The following is a 19,268-nucleotide window of genomic DNA, read 5'->3' as shown; positions in this document are numbered from 1 at the left end:
CCAAGTGGGTCCCCAGCTGCTGGGCATTCTGCAGAGGCCATGCCTCTACTATCCAGGGCACCACATGGGGGCAGGAGCCACACCTCTGGTTGGCTGGTACCGAGCCCAGCCCAGGAGATGGAGAGCTGATCCCCCCAGTGCGGGCACTGGGGGTGAAAGCCCTTCAGTGTTGGCACCATCCATCCATGAGTGGGAACAGCACCGCCTTGATCCATTTGGACAGACTAAGCTTTCTGAGGAAAGTAGTGTTGATACTGGGAGCAGGGGTGTTCCTGGCTTTGGGGCTTTCCCTCTGCCACACCCCTACCTGTCCTACATTCTGAACACCTAAGTTGGATGGTGGCATTGGGCAGGGCCACTTGGCCCTCAGGTCTTCTGCTCCCACACATGTTCCTGGGCCCCGGGTTGATGGGGCAAGAAAGGTCTCCTCCCAGCTCTTTTTCTCCTGGGTTTCCACAGGCCGATCGTGGTGCCTGCGCATGTGTGCCATGTGTGTCTTCGTGGATGCTACTGTGTTTATGGCAGTGGATGCTCTAGTGTCACCTGCTCTGAGCACCAGTGGGGAAGGTTCCCTCCCTGGCCCTCTGCCTGGCTGTGCCAGCCGCTCTCTGCAGCTGGTGCCCTGGTGCCACCCACCTGGCAGATGACTGGAATCTGCCTGGTGGCTATGTGGAAAATTCCATCTGAGCCCCCCACACCCAGCATGCAGAAGAGCTTGCAGCAACCTGGGGTGTTTCTCCTCCATCCTTACACACTGAGCTTAGTGTAAGCTGTGACTTGCACAAAATAAACCTATTTCCCTTTTCAAGCCCTGGGCTCCAGGGTCTCTTGTGTTCCATGATGTCTGCCTGTGTAGTGTCTTCCCTAGGCTTGGCCCAGCCCAGCCACATGTCCTGGGGAAGCTGGGACAGAGGCTCCAGGTGTATAGGTGGGACATGTCACCACACCTCCTTCAGCATCCCATAACCCCACCCCAGGGTAGGCTCCTTAAAACCCACAATGGTTGCAGGTGCACTTCCAGGTGGGCCCCAAGCCAACACCTGTCAGCCAGGATGCCCAGAGCTTATTCCTGGGCTATCTCAGGAACTGCCCCCCAACCTGGGCTCCAGCGCAACTACTCCCCTCATAGGACAGAAGAGCAGCCCCTCCTGGACCAGACACCCACCCTGGTCTGGAGCAGGAGCTCAGCACATGATCTATCCACAGAGGCCACCAAGTGGCCCAGGAGACTCCTGGTGGTGGTCCCTACTGTGCTCCTGTGGTCTACAGCACCTGTGCCAAGCAGCCACTTCCACGGATAGCAGTGCCTGCAGCTCAGCACCACATGGGGCAGGCAGCTGTGTGTGGCCATCAATGCACACATGTGGGTGTGTCCAATCCCTCTGCTTCAGACTCCCCAGTGTAGAAAAGGGAGGACATGGGGTGAATGTCCCTGGAGGAAGCTGTGGGGCTGGACTGCGCAGGGCCTGGGCACTCCCCAAGGCAACAGCTAACACTGCTTAGAGAAGCCTCCGGTGGAGCAGGGAAGGTGCCTGGGGAAGGAGGCTGTAGTTCCCCAGTGTAGTCCTGCCTCCTCCTCAGCTCCCCACCCCACCCTGGGCAGGGTTCCTGCAGAGGCACTGGCTGGCTTGTAACCCAACTTTCAATGTGTGTTGGTCGCTGTCCATGTTCCCAGCATGGGGCAGCTCTTGGCAGATACTCAGGTGGGGAAACTGAAGCACGTGGTGACAGCAAAGCAGCCTCCTGTGAGGAGGTCTGGGACAGCATCACGGGATAGAACAGTCCTGGGACCCAGTGGCATCCTAGCCTGGTATGCCTCCCATGGTTCCACTCGCCAGGGACCAAACCCTCCAAATCTTGCCCCCAACTCAGCTCCTCAGCCCCAGACCTCCAAAGGTCCCAACCTGAGGGGCACTATTTTTATTGGAAGTGAATATAAATAAAAGTGACAGGTGTTTGAGGGAGGGGAGGATGGAAGGCTATTTACAAATGTACACCCTGGGTAGGGCTTCATCTGGTCCCAGCCTGGGAGGGCTCAGAGGAAGGCAGGCAGCACCAGGAAGGCCAGCAGCACCATGTGGGCAGCCAGGCAGGGTGCCGAGTTCTGACCAAGGCGCTGCTGGCCTTGGGGGTCTCGCTGCTGGGCACCCTCCCTCCCTGACTGGAACTGCAGCTCAGGGATGATCCCCTGGATCCAGTTGTGGTGGGAAGTGACCCGGATGTAGACACCTGGGCGGTTCCGGCGTGCACAACCCTCGCCCCAGCTGATCACCCCAGCCTGCACCCATGACTGGTCCACAAGGCACACCAGGGGGCCCCCTGAATCACCCTACAAGGGAAACATAAGCCCCATTAGAGTCCAGGACCAGCCTCTGGGGGTAAACTTGCACTTATTGCTAGTCCCTTCCAGGGAGCCTCCTGCCTCGCCCCCATCTGCTGGTCCCACCTCTGTGGACGAGGGTGTTCCAATCACCCCTGGTGGGGGGAGTTAGAAATGCAGCTTCTTGGGCCCGCCCAGACCCTAGGACCACTCCCAGGCTGGGGATGATGGGCACACAGCCCACCTTAGCCCGGGTACAGGTCAGGGCTGAGTCACCAGCTTACCACACTGCCCCTACCTTACAGGCATCCTTCTTGCCCTCTGCGAAGCCTGCACAGAGCATGTCATCCTGGATGGTTCTGGGCTGGAAGCCAGACTCGGCATCTTTGCTGTAGAGCAGGTTGCACTTGGGCGTGTCAATAATGGGCACTGTAAGCTTCTGAAGGATCCTCGGATTGGGCAGGCGGTCTGGGGAGGGTCATGGCAGTCTGTGCTCAGTGGGCAGTCCAGCCAGAACCTCGTGGTCCTGGGTTCTTGAGAACCACAGCTGCCTGTCCTTCCCCAAGTTTCCTTTGTGTTTAGACCTTCTTTTCTGCTACAGGGCTTTGTAAAACTGCATTCCTCTTCCTTTCTTCCCCACACCAGACTGGGCTTCCTGTCTCTGTGTCCCTGTCTCTGTGGCTCCTGGAATGGCTGCTCCATTCCTAGCCCCACCCCATTTGTTTCAGCACAGGATATTTATATATATACACCAATAGCAACAGAAAATGATTGTTGGCTCTGGACCTTCTCCAACACATCCCCCTTTATCCCCTGGCTCTGCCCCCTACCTTGCTCGCTGGGACTGCCCCAGCCAGTGACCCAGCAGTTCATGTCCTTCTCAAAGACAACTGAGGGATCAGGCACACACACAGGGAGGATGTAGTTGGTGAAGGCCACAGGTGCCTCTAGCTCCACCAGGGCCACATCAGCACTGGAGGCCATGCCCTGGTACAGGGGGTTGCTCTCCACCCGCCTCACGTGGGCATACACGGCACGTGGCCCTGGCTGCAGCAGCTGCCGTGCCCCCAGCAGGACTCGGTACAGAGATGTTTCTGAGGTGCTGGTGGAAAAGAGCATAGAGCTGGTGTGAACCTCCCTGCCAGGCAGCAGGGAACTGGGGGAGGGCATCTGGCTCACTACAGTGCCTGACATCTCTACACATTGTCTCCCAAAGTGTCATCTCTAGAGCTGTCCAGCAAGTGAGGGGGGCAGAAGCTGAAGTTCTGTCCCTGGTACTAGGTGACTTAACAAATTCTCTAACTCAGTTTCCTCATTTGTAAGGTGGGACTGAAAGGCCTGTTGTTTGAAGGAGATGACAATCCCCAGGTAACGCAGGGCCCAGCCCTGCCTGTGTGCCTTGGGCAGGCTGTGTGGTCTCTGAGGCTGAGTTTCTGAGTGTAGGATATGGACTTTCAGAAGAACCACAGGGCTTCGGTGAGGTGGGGGGTGAGGCACTTGGGAAGCCCCAGGGGCTGGGACTGGGTGGGGTGGGGATCTGGCCCCCTACCCAGGTACTATGTAGGTGGCCATAGAAGGATGAAGAAGATAGGGTATGCTCTTTAGAACTCTGGCTTGTCTGATACCAGAGAGAGGTGGATTGAGGTGGGTTAGGACCCCAGGTGTACAGGGCCTTGGTGAAAGCCAGCTGATGGGAGCAAGGGCTGGGGTCAGGGATCACAGCTGGGAGTTAGGTCTGGCTTGATCTAAAGGAAACTCCTAGCTGGGAGGGGATTGCTGGACAGGCAGCAAGGCAGCAGCCCACAGGCCTGCAGTGGCCCAGCGCTGTCCCTGGTGCTGAACTGGCTTACTCTGGTCATTTGGGGGGACAGGGCAGGTGGGGGCCCACTCACTTGGAGAAGCAGTGTGCTGCGGTGAGGACCCACCGTTCTGTGATGAGGCTGCCTCCACAGAAGTGGCTCCCATTGCGCTGGATACTGACCTGCCAAGGCCACTCACCATCCATGGCATCCTGCCCGCCTACCATCCGGTTCAGCATCCTGGGGCGCCCACAGGCTGGGGAAACAGGGGATGCTCCCTGGGGGCTGGTTCCATGGCTCTGATTCCAGCCCCAGTACCACACACCAACTTCTACTCTGCTCAATTCCTGGTCTTCCTGGCCCCTGACCTGCTCAGGGACCTTGGGAAGTCAGAAGCCCAGAGCATTGATTGGAGTTTGATATAGGGAGATTCTCCCAGCCCTGACCACCATTATTCTCAGGCCCTCACTGTGACCTGCCCTGGGACTTTGTAAAACCTGATTTCCAAGTCTTGTCCAGATCTGCTTCATGCTCTGTGTTCTTGAATGAGGATTGAGCTATCCAAGGCCTGATGCAGCTCATGGAAGTATGGAAGCCAGGCATTGTCCTTCACAGGTAGGTGGCCCTGAGGGACAGGCTTGGTGCAGTGAGACAAGCCTCAGGTCTGTGCTGGCCCTTTTCCTGACCCTGTGCAGTGCTTCGTGCCTGCTGCTCCTACCATGTCCTGACTTGCTGGGTGTGTGGTGGACCTTCTTCCTTCACTCCTTTCTGGGCTCCAGTTCTGATGAGCCACTGCCAGATGTCCTGCGCATTCCTCTGGGTCTTTCTTATTTATTTATGTATTTAGTAGTGAGGATTGAACCCAGGGGCTCTCTACTGCAGAGTTACATCTCCAGCCATTTTACTTTTTCATTCTTAATAAGTTGCCAAGGCTTGCATTGGACCTAGGATCCTCCTGCCTTAGCCTCCCGAGTTGCTGGAATTACAGGCATGCACCTCCCTACCCTAAGCTCCCTTCTGGGGCTCCTTGTGTGTGATGTGGGGGATGGTGGTGGTGGTGGTGGTGGTGTGTGTGTGTGTGTGTGTGTGTATGGTGGGTGGGTGTTCTGTCCCATCCTGCACCTCTCAGTCACGCCTGCTTACCTCTTAGAGCCTTGGCCTCCTGAGTTCCTGAAAGTGAACAAAAGGGATTGTCAGCCAACTTTGCCTGTGCCCAGGTCTGTCCTCCCTTCACTCACCTGCACTCCCCCCCCCTCAGGATAGCCATAGAGATCCAGAAGGACAGAGCAGGAACCTTCAGCGGCTCCAGGTCTGGCCTGTGGGCAGAGCTTATCTGCAAGGGCAGCAAACTACTGGCCACATGGTAGGCCAACCAGGAGAGGCCAGTGTGGTGACCCCGTGACTCGACTTCCCCTGCTTGGAGCAGGATGACTCCTTTCTTGTCCCTTCAGGACTCTCTCCCTCCATGGCCCACCTCTGTCCAGGTCTGGAAGCTTTGAGGTTAGGGAGTAGAACTCCAGCCCTGGTGTGTGGGGTCTGCCTTTCCCTTGGAGCCGCAAGGAGCTGGGGAGTGAGGATGCTCCGGAGCCACCTCTGCACGTGGGCAGTCTGGGGCTTTGTAAAGCCTGGTTTCCAAGTCTTATCCAGGTCTGCTTCATGCTCTGTGTTCTTGAATAGAATACCAGCCCTGCAGCCACATGGGGCAGCCTCCTGAGACTCCAGATTCCCAGGGGCTGAGCCTGCTCCCAGGCCAAGAATCCTTGCTTCAAGGGACTGACAGAAAAGTGGAAGACAGCACCACTCTGGGTGAGGTGACGACACCTGAAATTCCATTTCCCAAGGCCCCTCACCCCTACACCCATTGCTGTGTTTAACCCAGTCCTGGTCCAGGCCCCCTGGAGAGAGACCTTTTAGCCCCATCCTCCCAGTTGTCTGTCCCTGGGGCAGGCATGTCAGTGCTGGAAGGGGTCCAGGAGAGCCAGCTCTCCCTGTGGGGCTCCACATGTTCACTAAACCCCAGCCACTTTAAGAACCCAGAGGTGGGGGCTGCTCTTGTCAACCTTACCCAACCCAGGGACTTGCTGAGCCATGCATGGCCTGGGGTGCCCGAGGACCCTAAGAATTTCAGAGGTCCTCATTTTTCCTGCCAGGCTCCCGTTCCACACAGTCCTCAGTGCACAGCAGGGCAAGTTTCCCTGGGCAGGGTTGGATGGTGAAGGGAGGGGCAGCTGTGGACCAGGGGACAGGAAGCTAAGGCTCAGGGTAGGACTATTCACTTCTCAAAGTGGGGGTGCCAAGCAGAAGTGGGGGACAAGTGTGGTGTCAGCCCAGGTAGGCAGTTGGAAACAGGAAGGGTGCCCTGGACTGTCCTCTGAGTAACTTGTGTTCACAGTTAAAGTGTGAATGCCCCAGGGAGGGTTGTCTTCCATCTTAGTGTAATATCTTATGATTAGATTTCCAGCACCTGACCCTCTGCCCTTCCTGAGGCCTGAGGATTCATTTTTCAAATGCTGCTCCAGCCAACCACCCTCTGTCCACATTGGCATGAACATACTGGATGACCCTTTCTCTCCCTCCAGGAACTTGGAAGAGCCTCTTCTCTCCCAGTTCTCTGCCTGAGTCCCCACAACAGGCCCTCCTCACCATCAGACCCACCCTCCCTGCTGCAGCTCTGCTGCTCCCAGTGGGCCCCAGTCCAGATGGAGGCCCCAGCACTGCCTCCTCTGGGAAGCCCTCCTCCCTTGCACTGTCAGTTTCAGAAGCCTTGCTGGTTCCCAAGCTCTCTGTCCCACCTGGAATCTCATCTTACAGACCCGGGAGCTCAAGACAAAGCCATGCCTAGGGGCCTGAGCTCAGGGAATGTGTGGAGGGACAGAATGGTTGTGGGGATTGCTGACCCAGAGAGCTGAGCTCTTCAGGGCAGGCATCCTATCAGGGGCCAGCAGCATGGCCACGGATTAGCCCCCAGGCCCAGGGCTTCTGAAGCTCCTGTAGCTGGTGGAACCAGATGAGGCCTAAGCTACTAGGAGGGACCCCCTTGACCCAGCCTCCAAACTGCAGGCCGCTGTTTCTGGCAGTGACCTCGATTGCCCAACAGGCTGAAGCAACCACAGCGTCACACCTCTGTGGAAATGAACTCTCAAAGAATGGTGTTGTCCTGCTGTTACCTAAGGCCAGGAGTGGGAGGCCAGCCAGTGAGGCTGGGGGAGGTTAGCATGGCCCAGTAGAGGTGTCCACCTGGTACCCTCCTACCCCTGGGGACAGAAATCCTAAAGCCCTGGCTAGGCTATGGTCTGAGTGACCTGGCCTGCCCTGGGAGGTGATCTGAGGACAGGGAAGTATGGTGGCTGCTGGGCTGGCCCAGCTGGCCCAAGAATGTGGGAGAGTTTCCCTGGTAGAGAGCGGCCCGCCCTGCAGGGAGAGGCCTGGTAGATGGGGGCTCTGGCTGGAACCTGCTGACCACAGCCTAGGATTGGCAATGCACTGCCTGATCCTCTGTGGGCATGAGGGTGGGACCCTCTGCAACCTGTCCTCATCCCCCAGCTCTCTGCTGAGCCCCCAATCAGCCTCCGTGGGCTCCAGGCTCAGGTGGCAGCTCCAGCTTAGTCCTTTTCCCCAACCTAGTTGACAATGGCCCAGGGATTTGGAGCCCACTGACCTAACTTCAACTCCTGCACAAATGAAGTCTTTCTCTGGGGAAGTGGGGAGAGTCCACTGTGAGAGGAAGCAGGGGAGCCCATGCCCAGTGCCTGGCACACTGTGAGTGCCTGAGGAAGGTGGAGAGGTGCCCTTGCCAGACTGCAGCTTTGGGGTCCTCTCAGATCTGCACCCACAGCCCCCATCTTGCCTTCCCCACTTCATACCCACCCAGGTGGAACATCTGGAACCTTCCTACCTGCCCTGGGGGCCCAACCATTGGGTTGGGAAGAGGAGGCCCATCCTGTAGCTTTAGGCAGGCCTTGGGAGCAGGGGGCTCAGTTGGAGCTCCAGGCAGGGCAGAGGGCTCCTGGGGTTGGGGGGCACGAGGGGCAGACAGATCTGACCTGACCCAGGACTCACCAAGCCACAGCAGCAACAGCAGCAGAGCAGGGGGTAGGGGCTGCTTCATGTTCTCAGCCTGGTCCAGCTGAGTGGGGGGTCAGAGGTGGCAGGAGCTCCTGGCACTAGCGAGGTGCAGGGCTCCATGAAGTGGGGTTTTATGCTGTAGGTGAGTGTTGTTCCTGCTATGCCACCCAACCTGTCAGCCCAGCCCATCCAGCTCTGCTCCATCAAGAAGGAGGCGCCCCAGAACCCCGGCTCCTCACTGACCTGGTCCTGAACCCCTTGAACCCCGCAGGCCAGACCCCTCACCCCACACACCCTCGGGTGCTGGTGCCAAGATGTGCCTGTTTTTTAATGTGACCTGGGGACTTGTGCCCTGGAGTTCCCCCACCTTGAGCTAATCGGCCACTCTCCAGCAGGCCCAGGACCCACCCCCCAACTGATCACAGTCCTCATCTGTGTTGGGGCAGCTCCCCCATAAGACCCTCGGTTCATTCATTCGTTCATTCAATATTCATGAGCACCTTCTGCGTGCCCAGCTTCCAAGAGCGCGGCCTTAACGCTCTCACGGAGGCGGGATCTGAGGACGGGCACTGAAGAGTCAGGCGCCGGGCGCTTGTGCAGCAAAGAAGCGCCGGGGGAAGTTGGACCACGGGCCGCAGAGCCCCACCGGCGCGCAGCTCGGATGGAGCCCGGGCGGGCGGGGCGGAAGCCATTCCGGGAAGGCGGCGGGTGGCGGGCCGGGTAGCTGTCCCGCGCCTGCCCTGGGCGCGCCCGCCAGGTCCAGGATTCTCGGCCGCGGCGGAAGACGTCCGAGAGGAAGTTATTTGGGACACTGGACTGACGTCAGAGCAGGAGTCGGGGCCGGGGCGGACAAGCCCTCCTCGTCCGCAGGTCGGTGTCGGGGTCCAGCCTGGGACGTCGCCCTGCCTCGGTTGCCCGCGCGTGCGGTGGGCGTGTCGCGGTGCCGTCGGCCCGGTCCGCCTCCTGGTGGCCGCCAGGCGCGGAGCTGTCCCGTCGCCGGGGCCGCCCATTGTTTTCCTGTCCCCCGCAACCCCTGGGTTGTCCCCAGGCGCGGACCGCCTTCCCTCCGACCCTCCTCTGTCCCTGGAGTCCGGTGTGCGAGACGCGGGGCTGCCTCCGGTAGCTGGAGGGAGGAAGAGGGAAGACTCCAGAGTCGTTCGTTCATTCATTCATTCAACACTTTGGGTGCCCAACGCTTCTAGGTATGGGGAACAGAGGTGAACAAAAGACACGCCCTGCAGCGGGGAGGAGATGGCAGGCGTCATTTACAGGAGGAAAGGGTCTAATTATCAACTGGAAAGTGTTTCAAAACCTCTGGGTGACCACACTTCTCCAGGCACTCAAGAAACAGTAGGGCTGGAGATGTGGTTCAAGCGGTAACGCTCACCTGGCATACGCGGGGCGCTGGGTTCGATCCTCAGCACCACATAAAATAAAATAAAGATGTTGTATCCACCGAAAACTAAAAAATAATTAAAAAAAAGAAAGAAAGAAAAAAAAAAGAAACAGTTTGGGACCCTTTGAGGCTAACTGCTTTCTCCTGGATGCCTTTCTTCATCCCCTCCCTTTTAAATGAGATCTGGTGATTCAGGATGGTTTGGCCATAGACTTCAGCCAGTTCCCCAAAGCCAGTTCCTCTGAAGACTTGCAAAAGAAGTCAGTATGCAATTAGAAAGCAAGGACACCAGGAAAGGCTGGACTCCGGAGGAATAAAATAGGGGTCTGCAATCAGACAACCAGCACCCTGGTTCCCCCTGCATGCACACACACCAGCTGCCTCACTCTGGGGCCTGTGAAACCCAAAACTGATATCAGGCAGCAGGGCAGGACTGCAGTGAGCAAGAAGCTAGGTGTCTTCTGCACACCATCCACCAAACAAATGAAGAATCCAGAATGATTTCAAATTTCTCCTAAAAATTGGAACTGGGGGAGCTGGGGTTGTGGCTCAGTGGTAGAGTACTTGCCTAGCATGTGTGAGGCACTGGGTTCAATTCTCAGCACCACATATAAGTAAATAAAGGTCCATCAACAAGTTTTATTTTACATACATATACATACACACACATATATAATGCATATTAATGTATATTATATAAAAGAAACTGTTCAGTGAAACATTGAATACAAGGGCTGGGGATATAGCTCAAGGTTTAGAGTGCTTACCATGCATAAGCCCCCAGTACAGGAAGAAGAAGAAGAAAAGAGAAGGAGAAGAGGAAGAGGAGGAGGAGGGGGGGGGGGGACACTGGATGCAAAAGGTGAAAAGGGTTAAGGACCCAGAGGAGTCACCAAGAGGAAACCAATTTGGCTAATGAACTTGCTGAGAAATGTCCAGCCTCAGTAATTAAATAAATGCAAATCTAAGCCACAGAAGGAGCTGCCAGTTGTCATAAGCACAGAGTTGGAGGCTGGAGGAATGACATTAGCCATGGCCAGGGGGAAGTGGGTCAGCAGGTGGGCATGGAACTGGCCTTTTGTCAATCAGTGCCTCTGTGTTAAAGGAGTTATTTTCTTTGATGTGTGATTTCTTTATCCCTGAAAGTCCATCCAGTCTTAAGTACAGAAAAGGCATTTTGACCAAAGATATTCATGCCTAGTTTATTTATATTTGGAAAAACAAACCAAAACAAAAACTTGTAGGGCAACAGCAAATACATCCTCTGAATAGAATTTATAAAAATGACATTTTCAGAGTAAATATGGACGATGCTTGTGATTTGTAGGAAATTAGAAAAAGGGGGGTATAAAGATTTGTAGGAAGGGTAATAACAATGAAAAAAATTTTTTTAAAGAGAGAGAGAGAATTTTAATATTTATTTTTTAGTTTTTGGCGGACACAACATCTTTGTTTGTTATGTGGTGCTGAGGATCGAACCCGGGCCCCGCACACATGCCAGAGGAGCGCGCTATTGCTTGAGCCACATCCCCAGCCCCAACAATGAAATTTTAAAAACTTAATAACAGCAACATTTTAAAGAAAAGGCTTGCCCAATGTACTGCCATGACCAGTTGTCCTGAACTCATGGGAATTTCTTTTGATCAGGTCTGGTGGAACTCAACAGATGCCCACAGTTGGGGGTTCCTGGACTCCCCGCAGGGATTCCAGTTGAAGGTAAACTGCAGGATTGAGTGGTGCTAAAGGCCTCTCCTCTCCCTGGAGCCTGCCTGCTGCGTTCTGAGAGGGCTCCCTGAGCCAGGATGCACTGCAGCTGGAGTTTCCTCTCCAAGGAATTCCAGCTAAAAGATTAGAGCTTCTTGCTGTCCCACTCAGTGCAGACAATCCCAGAGCAGGACGTTAATGGGAGCCTGACTTCTGGCCCCATGGTTGACCCATAATGGCCTCAGGAAGGGTGTGGTAAAAGAAAGGAGGGAAGAGCTAGGTCAGTCAGACGCAGTGTCACTTTGCTCCCAGGCAAGAGTGCAAGAAAAAAGACATTTTCATGCATCATGAAAGCTCTCAAAAGCTTTCCCCACACACCCTACTCCTGGGAAGCCGCTAAAGGAAAGATATTCTCCCAGAGGAGTAAATCAAGGAAGCAGAAGATGTAGGCTGTAGGAAACAGAGAGTGGTCAGAAAAGAGCAGTGAAGGAACCCTTACCATAGTATGAGGATAGTGCTCCAATTTAGGCCGGCTGCTCATCAGTCTTGAGACTCCAGAGATGGGGTTGCTGCTACTGCCATCAGCACCCCACCACACACACACACACACAGCATCATCTTTAACCTGATGAGGCCACTGCAGAGATAAGCAGAGAAAGACGTGAGATCCAAGACACAGGGCATCCAAATCAGGAGAAAGGCAAGTGCACCCAAGGAAGACAGTAGTCTCTAGAAAGCCGCAGTCCAGAGGGAAGGCAAAGGGGACACAGCACAGGAAGATGCAAAAGCAACCAAGTCCCTCAGCCACCTGATGTTCTGTGTTCACAACATTAATGTCACTGGCCCACTTGCTCCCACTATTGGCCTGGAATAACTTTTTCCACCCTTTCTTTTCTTTCTTTAGTGTTTTCCAGATGAGGTGGTCTCCCCAGCCGCCATCAGGTCTTCTCCACTGCTGGAGTCCCTGGCCAGGCCTCGTGTAGGCTGGAGGCCAAGGGGCCAGCTCCGCCTGCAGGTCACATGAGGCATCGAGTCAGGGGCTTAGTCACAGATGTGGTCCCAGTTGGTTCTGGTTCTCCCTGCTCTGGGTTGACATTTTCTCCATCAGCCCTCGTAGCAGCAAGTCCTGGGCACAGTGCCCTCTCCGCCTCCCTTGCTCTCAATATGCTGCACATAAAAGTGAACCCTACGCTTAATGCCTGACTCCACATCACTCCTGGGGGTTCTGCTTCCCCACCAAAACTAACGGGAATACATGAACGTATTTTGCATCAATGTCATTTCAATAGTGGAAACTAAAAGACCATTGATTCAATAAACATCAGTGAAAAAATTAGCAAATAAAATTGGAAAATAGTTTATCTTCATGTCATTCAAAAACTTATTTTTAAAATCCAAAACTATAGGAATATTGAAAAGTTATGTTTATAATCCTGGAATACAAAGTACACACATAAAGACTGAAACATCTAAATGTATCAAGATTAAAAACTTTTCAGAGGCAGCTTCATTTTTCAGGTTTGGCATAGCCTTTTTTTTTTTTTTTTTTTTAGGCACTATATTGCCTAGTCTGGCCTTGAACTCCTTGGCTCAAGAGAGAGATCCCCCTGCTTCAGCTTCCTGAGTAGCTGGTATGAGAAATACAAAGTCTGGTGGTCCACTTTCAGAATATAGAATTCAGCCTTAATTGGATCCAATTGTAGCCATTTTAATTATAGCCCTTCCCTTTTGCCTGCCCTAATTTTAAAATTAGCCAATCACAGAGATTGTACCTTTGAGTCTGCCAATAAGGGTGAAGGGCAGTGCTGTTAGGTATATAAACCAGGGGACTGCTGCCCAGGTGTGCTTGCTAGCCAGGTTCTGTAGCATGCCCTTGTGTCAGAAGTAAATGCCTTGACCACCTACTTTCCATCACAGGTGTTTGATTTCTTGGGCACCTTGGTATATCTAACACTGGAACTGTAGGTGCACCACCATGCCTGGCATATTGTTAAAAACAAAAACCTCAGAGAATTGAATTTGAGTCATGACATCCAGCTACATGCTGAAGTTGGGCAAAATTTTCCTGGTGCTGCTGTACATGCACGCATGTGTGTGGGTGTGCAAGAAAGACAGAGAGAGACAGAACTGTGTGTTTAAACACAGCATCATGGGCTGGGTGTAGAGCCAGTAATCTCTGGATTCAGTATCCCTTCCGGGCTGGATTGGGAGGAAAGTGGGAGATACAATTAAAGGCTGGAAGAGACAGGGAGGTCAAGCCTGGAGAATAACAGACCCCTGCTTGCTCAAAAACTCTGCCCCACAGCTGGCCATTATTGCTAAGCCTCGGCCAGGAGAAATGCCATCTCTTTCAGCTCCATCTCCCATCTGCCTCTGCATGCCTTTTTTGTTACAGGGCCTCCACAAACCAGGGCCTTCCAGGCCTTCTCAGCCTGGGGTCTCCACTTGTTGTGTTCTTTGTTTTTGTTTTTCCTGTATTGGGGATTGACACAAAGGCAGTGTACCACCAAACTATATCCTCAGCCCTTTTTGAAAGTTTTGAGACAATTCTAAGTTGCCCAGGCTGGCCTTGAACCTCCCATCTCAGCCTTACCAGCTGGTAGGATTGCAGGCATATGCTACCACACCTGTGTTTGCCATCCCCTGTGCTAGGGATGGAACCCAGGGCCTTGTTTATGTTAAGCAGGTGCTCTACCGCTGAGCTGTACCCCAAGCCCTGTCATCCTTCTTTTGACTGCTACCCTCTGACTGTAGGGTCAAGTGGCAGCTTCCTTACCTCCTCCAAGCAGAATGAGACACTCTTTAGCCCTTAGACCTCCTTATTTTAACCAATGCACTCATCACACTCATAGTACCTGTCTATTTGCTGTCTCTTGCCCCAAGGACCATGTGTTGTGGCTCACACTCACCTCTATCGCCCCTTTCCTACTACGCAGGTCCCATATATGTAGTTCCCACACCCGTATGCACTGGTCCAGGTCTGGGTCTCCACAAACAGCCTACAGATGCCTGGTTCTCATCCCAAAGCAAATTTGGATTACATCACCCAACTCAAAGTGCTTCCTTAGCTGACCAACTTTCACCTTTGCAACTTCAGTTAGCAGCCCTCAAGGCCTTGTGTGCAATGAGGGCTATTAGGACAATTAGCAAAACTTCAGGTGCCGTAGTCAGCATCAAAGTTAAGCAAGCTGCTCTTAAGGAAATTGGTGGAGCCTAGTTTAGCAGGTAATATCCTTCCTCCCCTACACACTGAGCACCATGTGTCAGACCTGTGCTGGGCCTTCAGTAAAAGGAAATTGCCTAGATTCTTTCTCTGGCCACAGGCTCTGGCCATGTTCTCCTGTATTCTCTGATTCCAGTGGTGTGCAGCTGAATGTTTAGCAACTGACTTCCTGGACGAGGAAGCAGGATCGGTGGGGAAGGGTGGAAGGAAGGAAGGAAATCAGTTAGTCCTGAGTTCTGGAGTTTGCCAACTTCCATGATGTATATATTCCCATCATGGTTGATTTCCAGCCACCAATACTCACTGAAAATGTGGTGTAGCAGCTTTGTGGACAGTAGGTAAGGAAGAAGGGCAAGTAAGCCATTAAAGGACTGGGAGAAAGAGGGGGAGAGGGAGCATTCAGTAGAGTAGGTCCCCACTTATAGTTTGTTTTCTGTATTTGCAATACAGGGTCAATCAAGATCTGAAAATATTAAAGTTTCATAAATAAATAATTCATAGTTTAGAAAAAAATGTGGCGTAGCACACCATTATAAGATACCCCTTACTGTACACATACAATAGACATAATTTCAAGAACCTAGTAGTAAAACGTAGCAAAATAATTAGTAATGAACTTTGAATATTTTGTTTTTAATGCAACTTATTAAATTGTAGGTTTATCTAATTTAATTTTTAATGGCAACATATAAGTGTGGATTTTTAATTTTTTTTTTTTTTTTTGTAGCGCTGGGGATGAACCCGGGGCCTCGTGCATGCTAGGCAAGGGCTCTATCACATCTCCAGTCCCCGCAAATAATGTTTGTAACATGCATCTTGCAAGATGCCTGAGAAATGAACCATCAGCTCCAGCGCCTCCGTGCACCAGCTCAGGCACCGCTGTCACTCGGTTCCCGATGGCGCTCACCTCCCTATACCAATGGGCACCAGAGCTGGAGGACGAGGCTGAGGCTGGAGCGACAGACGTGCCCGTGGCCGAGGGGAGACCGCGGAACCCAGCCGTCCGGCCTCTCCCTGGGTTTTAGGAGCGTCCTGGCGCCGCGCGGGGTAGGGTCCTCGGGCGTCGTGCGTCAGCAGTCCGCACGAGCTCACCCCGCTTTCAGAACCGGAGGTTTCCTGGCTGCGCTCACCCCCAGACCGCGCAGGCGCACCCCGGCTGCGATAACAGCCCCTAACCCGCAGCCTCTGCAGCCGGAAGTTGGCCAGCCTTCCCGGCATTCCTAGCGCAGTGACCGCACTTCCGCTGGCTGGGGAAGCAGAGCAAGACCAGACATGAATTGGTTGAAATTATTTAGTTTATGTTTTTCCTCCACACCGAGCCCAGTCGGATTAATGAGGCAGGAGTGATCACCTGAGTCACCCCGAGCTGGCACTCCAGGGGAGATGTAGGGGAAAGTCCCCAGGCTTCTGGTGGAGTTGGCCTGAGGGAGAAAAGCTGGGGTTTGCAGGAGGAAGCCTGGCTTCTCCTCCCGGATCTTCCTCCAACTCTGTGCGTGACCTCGGGCAGAGTATTTGACACCTGGGTCTTGTGTCTTCGGAGACTGCTTCATCCGTGACCGCCCATTTCTGTTTCTTGTTGGCTGACTGTGTCTGTACCCTTGTCAAATGCTGGCTCCCTGAAAATGCCATCAAAACAACCAGCGATAAGAAAGATGATTTTTTTTTTCCTCCCAAGTTAAGAGATGGCACTTTACTGGAAAAGTCTCAGAATGGAAGTGTGGAGAACAAAATTGGGATACTGAGGCCTGGGGATCTGGTCCTTTGTTGCAAGTCCCAGTTAGGGTTAGGATGGTGTTAGTTTAGTATTAAACACCTCCAGTAGTTTAGAGTTATTGGTTACTAGTTCTTTAATATTGATGGTCATATTGAGGAAAGGACCTGGAAGAGTCTTGGAGCTTTGTTTGCTGCTGCCTGTTGGAAAGTCGTATGGTTTAGGTGGATTTTCCAAAACTTAGTAAGTAAGCTTATTTGGAGTTTTTGTCTTCCTGGACAAGTGTTTCCTGGAATGACAAAGTCAGACGATACAGTCATATTATTTTGCTTCAACCAGCGTGAGTCGGAGTTCTCTGTTATTTGCATCCAGAGGCATCCTGTTATGGTTTCTCTTATGTAAAATGAGGATCGTATTGAAGGGAGATGGGGAGGAGCTGGATATACAACGAGAGCATATTGTGTGCAGTCTTTTGGTACTACAGCAAAGTAGGGCTTACAAAAAGTTCTGAGTCCCCCAGACTACTCTCAAATAGGAAAAGGAGCTGTCAAATGGGAATGACTAGGTGTTTATTGTTTCTTACAAACAGCTATGTCCGCTAGTCAACTGCAACACAAAACATACAAGTGCATTGTGTTTTCTCCTAAACTGCGGGGAAATCAGGCAACTTTGTGTTGGTAAAACTAAAAACACTTCAGGCTTTTTGAGATCTTTAATATGGCCCTATGAAGTTTGAATCCTGGCCTTCCTGCGCACCAGTCATGTGAACTGGGGCCAACTCCTCACTCTATGAACTCATGTCTTCATATGTGCAGCAAGGATTATGATGAAGTGAGGTGGTGTGTTGAATACAGCAGGCAGCAGTTGTTTGAACAGAAGCCCAAATGATCCTGGGTGTAGCTTCAGCCCTGCAAACTGGATCTGGGACAAGAAACCCTGCAAGAGACATGTATCCATAGGAAGCAACTTTGAAAGGACTCGGAAGGTTATCAGATGGGAAGAAACAAGAGAAATAATGATGATGTTAGCCACTATCCCAACCCAGGGAGTCTGGAACTCACTGAAGTCAGTTCCTGCACTGAGATGAATATTTAGCAGTCAGTTCTTTATAGGCATAAAGCAATGACAACAACCTTGGAAGCCATCCGTCTCAACTGGCATTACTGTAATTACTGTTTTGGGGGAAGTCTAGTGGAGGGACTGAAACAACTGAGCAGTAAGGGGCATCTGGGGTTTGGGGAAGTAACTTTTAACCAACTCCTGGTTGAAATACTCTTAGGCCCCATTAGATCAATGACTGAAAATCTGCTGTGCTTGGAGGAGCATGGGGCTACCAGGAGTGGGGCAAATGTATGTTGGCAGACAGCTCCATGTAGATAAGGCATGAGTGAGGGATCCATTCTGATCAGGGTACCTCTCTAAGTACTCCTGGCCCTGGTACCTGAAGACTGGCATCTACAGGTGAAGTCTGGTGTCTACAGGTGAAGTCTGATATATACCAGTGGAAAGTTGGAACTGTGCCCTCTTGTGGAACTTTGCTAGGGTTTCAAGACCTCCTATCTTTTGCACTTGGGAAAATCCTTCTCCTTACCATTTCTGGCTGAGGTACTTCCTGTTTCCTCTCATCCTTAAACCAGTTCTCTTCTTTTTCACACTAGATGTTGAGACCACATAATTAGCAACTGAAAAATTACTTCATGTTACCTCAAGGGCAAGAAAATCTGAAACTTCAAACTCCACCAGTATGTAAGGAGAAATATTTGCATGCTTGCTATTTTCTTCTATGATAAAGGAAGAAAAATCACCCAATCCTGAGCATAATTCAATTACATAATTAGATGTAGATAGATAGATAGATAGATATAGATGTCATCAAAGGCTGCAAATAAGTTCATAACCTTTGACCTGTTTCCCTTTTAGGAATCTAACTTGAGGAAGTAATTAGAGATGCTTTCAAAGATTTTGGAAGAAGATGGTTTCGTTGCTTTATATACAACAGTAAAAGGAATGAATGTCCAGTTTCAGAGTAAATGGGTTTGAATATCACATATGATACATTATGTGATGAAATATTATGTAAACATTAACAATCATGTTATGAATGAATAGTTTGTTGACATGGGAGTATGTCAAAATATGTTAAATTTCAAAAGCAAATTTTAGAAAAGAAACAATATGATTTTTTATTTTTTGGTACTGGAGATTGAAAGCAGGGGCATTTTACCACTGAGCTATACCTGCAGACCTTTTTATTTTTTATTTTGAGATAGGGTCTCACTAAATTGCTTAGGGCCTTGCTAAATTGCAGAGATTGACCTCAAATTTGGAATCCTCCTGCCTCACCTCCTGAGTCATTGGGATTTCAAGTGTGTTCCATGGTGCCCAATGCAGTGGGATCTTTTTTTTAAGTATTTTTTAGTTGTCAGTAGCCATTTATTTATTTATAGATGGTGCTGAGAATTGAACCCAGTGCCTTCACATACTAGGCAAGCGCTCTACCACTGAGCCACAATCCCAGGCCCACTCACAATGTGATCTTAACACAAAAAGAAAAATATATAATCTAAACTTGTTTTATTAATTAAGTAAAAATTTATAAACTGTTTCATTGAATTAACACAATTAGGGAACCATAATGTGCCCGACACTAGGATATAAAAGTAAGCTGTTAAAAGTATAGTTTTCAAAAAGATAAAAGTATTACTTTCAAGTAGGAATAAAATAAACATGAGTCAAATATTTTAATTCTGCCTGTATTCCCTGCAATTTAGGAGCCTTGAGACAGGAGGATTGCGAGTGTTAGAAATACCTAGGTGCTTCAAGAAATCAAACGTATTCAAAAGTGGGTGGGCAAAGCAAACTTTTACTTCTACCAGAAGGTGTGCTAGAGAACCTGGCTGTCAAGCTGCCTGGATAGGCAGTCCACCTATTTACACACCTAATTCAGCACTGCCCTTCACTCTGATTAGCCAATCTACAGGATTGGCTAATTTAAAAATTGGAGCTGGCAAAGAGAAGGGCTATAATTAAAATAGCTATAATTGGATCCA

General features: G+C 51.5%; 1 protein-coding gene across 1 annotated transcript; it reads right to left on the bottom strand.

The window, feature by feature from the left end:
- Positions 1-2,035: 2,035 nt before the first annotated feature.
- Positions 2,036-8,227, bottom strand: Prss27 (serine protease 27). Its single transcript, XM_076840873.2, has 6 exons — positions 8,179-8,227; positions 5,263-5,289; positions 4,213-4,375; positions 3,151-3,422; positions 2,619-2,788; positions 2,036-2,329 (listed from the first exon to the last, which is right to left on the bottom strand). The coding sequence occupies exons 1-6, from the start codon at positions 8,225-8,227 to the stop codon at positions 2,036-2,038; spliced, it is 975 nt and encodes a 324-aa protein (XP_076696988.1).
- Between the last annotated feature and the right edge of the window lie 11,041 nt (positions 8,228-19,268).

This window comes from Callospermophilus lateralis, chromosome 19 (genome assembly GCF_048772815.1).
Source record: "Callospermophilus lateralis isolate mCalLat2 chromosome 19, mCalLat2.hap1, whole genome shotgun sequence".
Taxonomy (NCBI): Eukaryota; Metazoa; Chordata; class Mammalia; order Rodentia; family Sciuridae; genus Callospermophilus; species Callospermophilus lateralis.
This window is presented reverse-complemented; position numbering and strand designations above follow the sequence as displayed.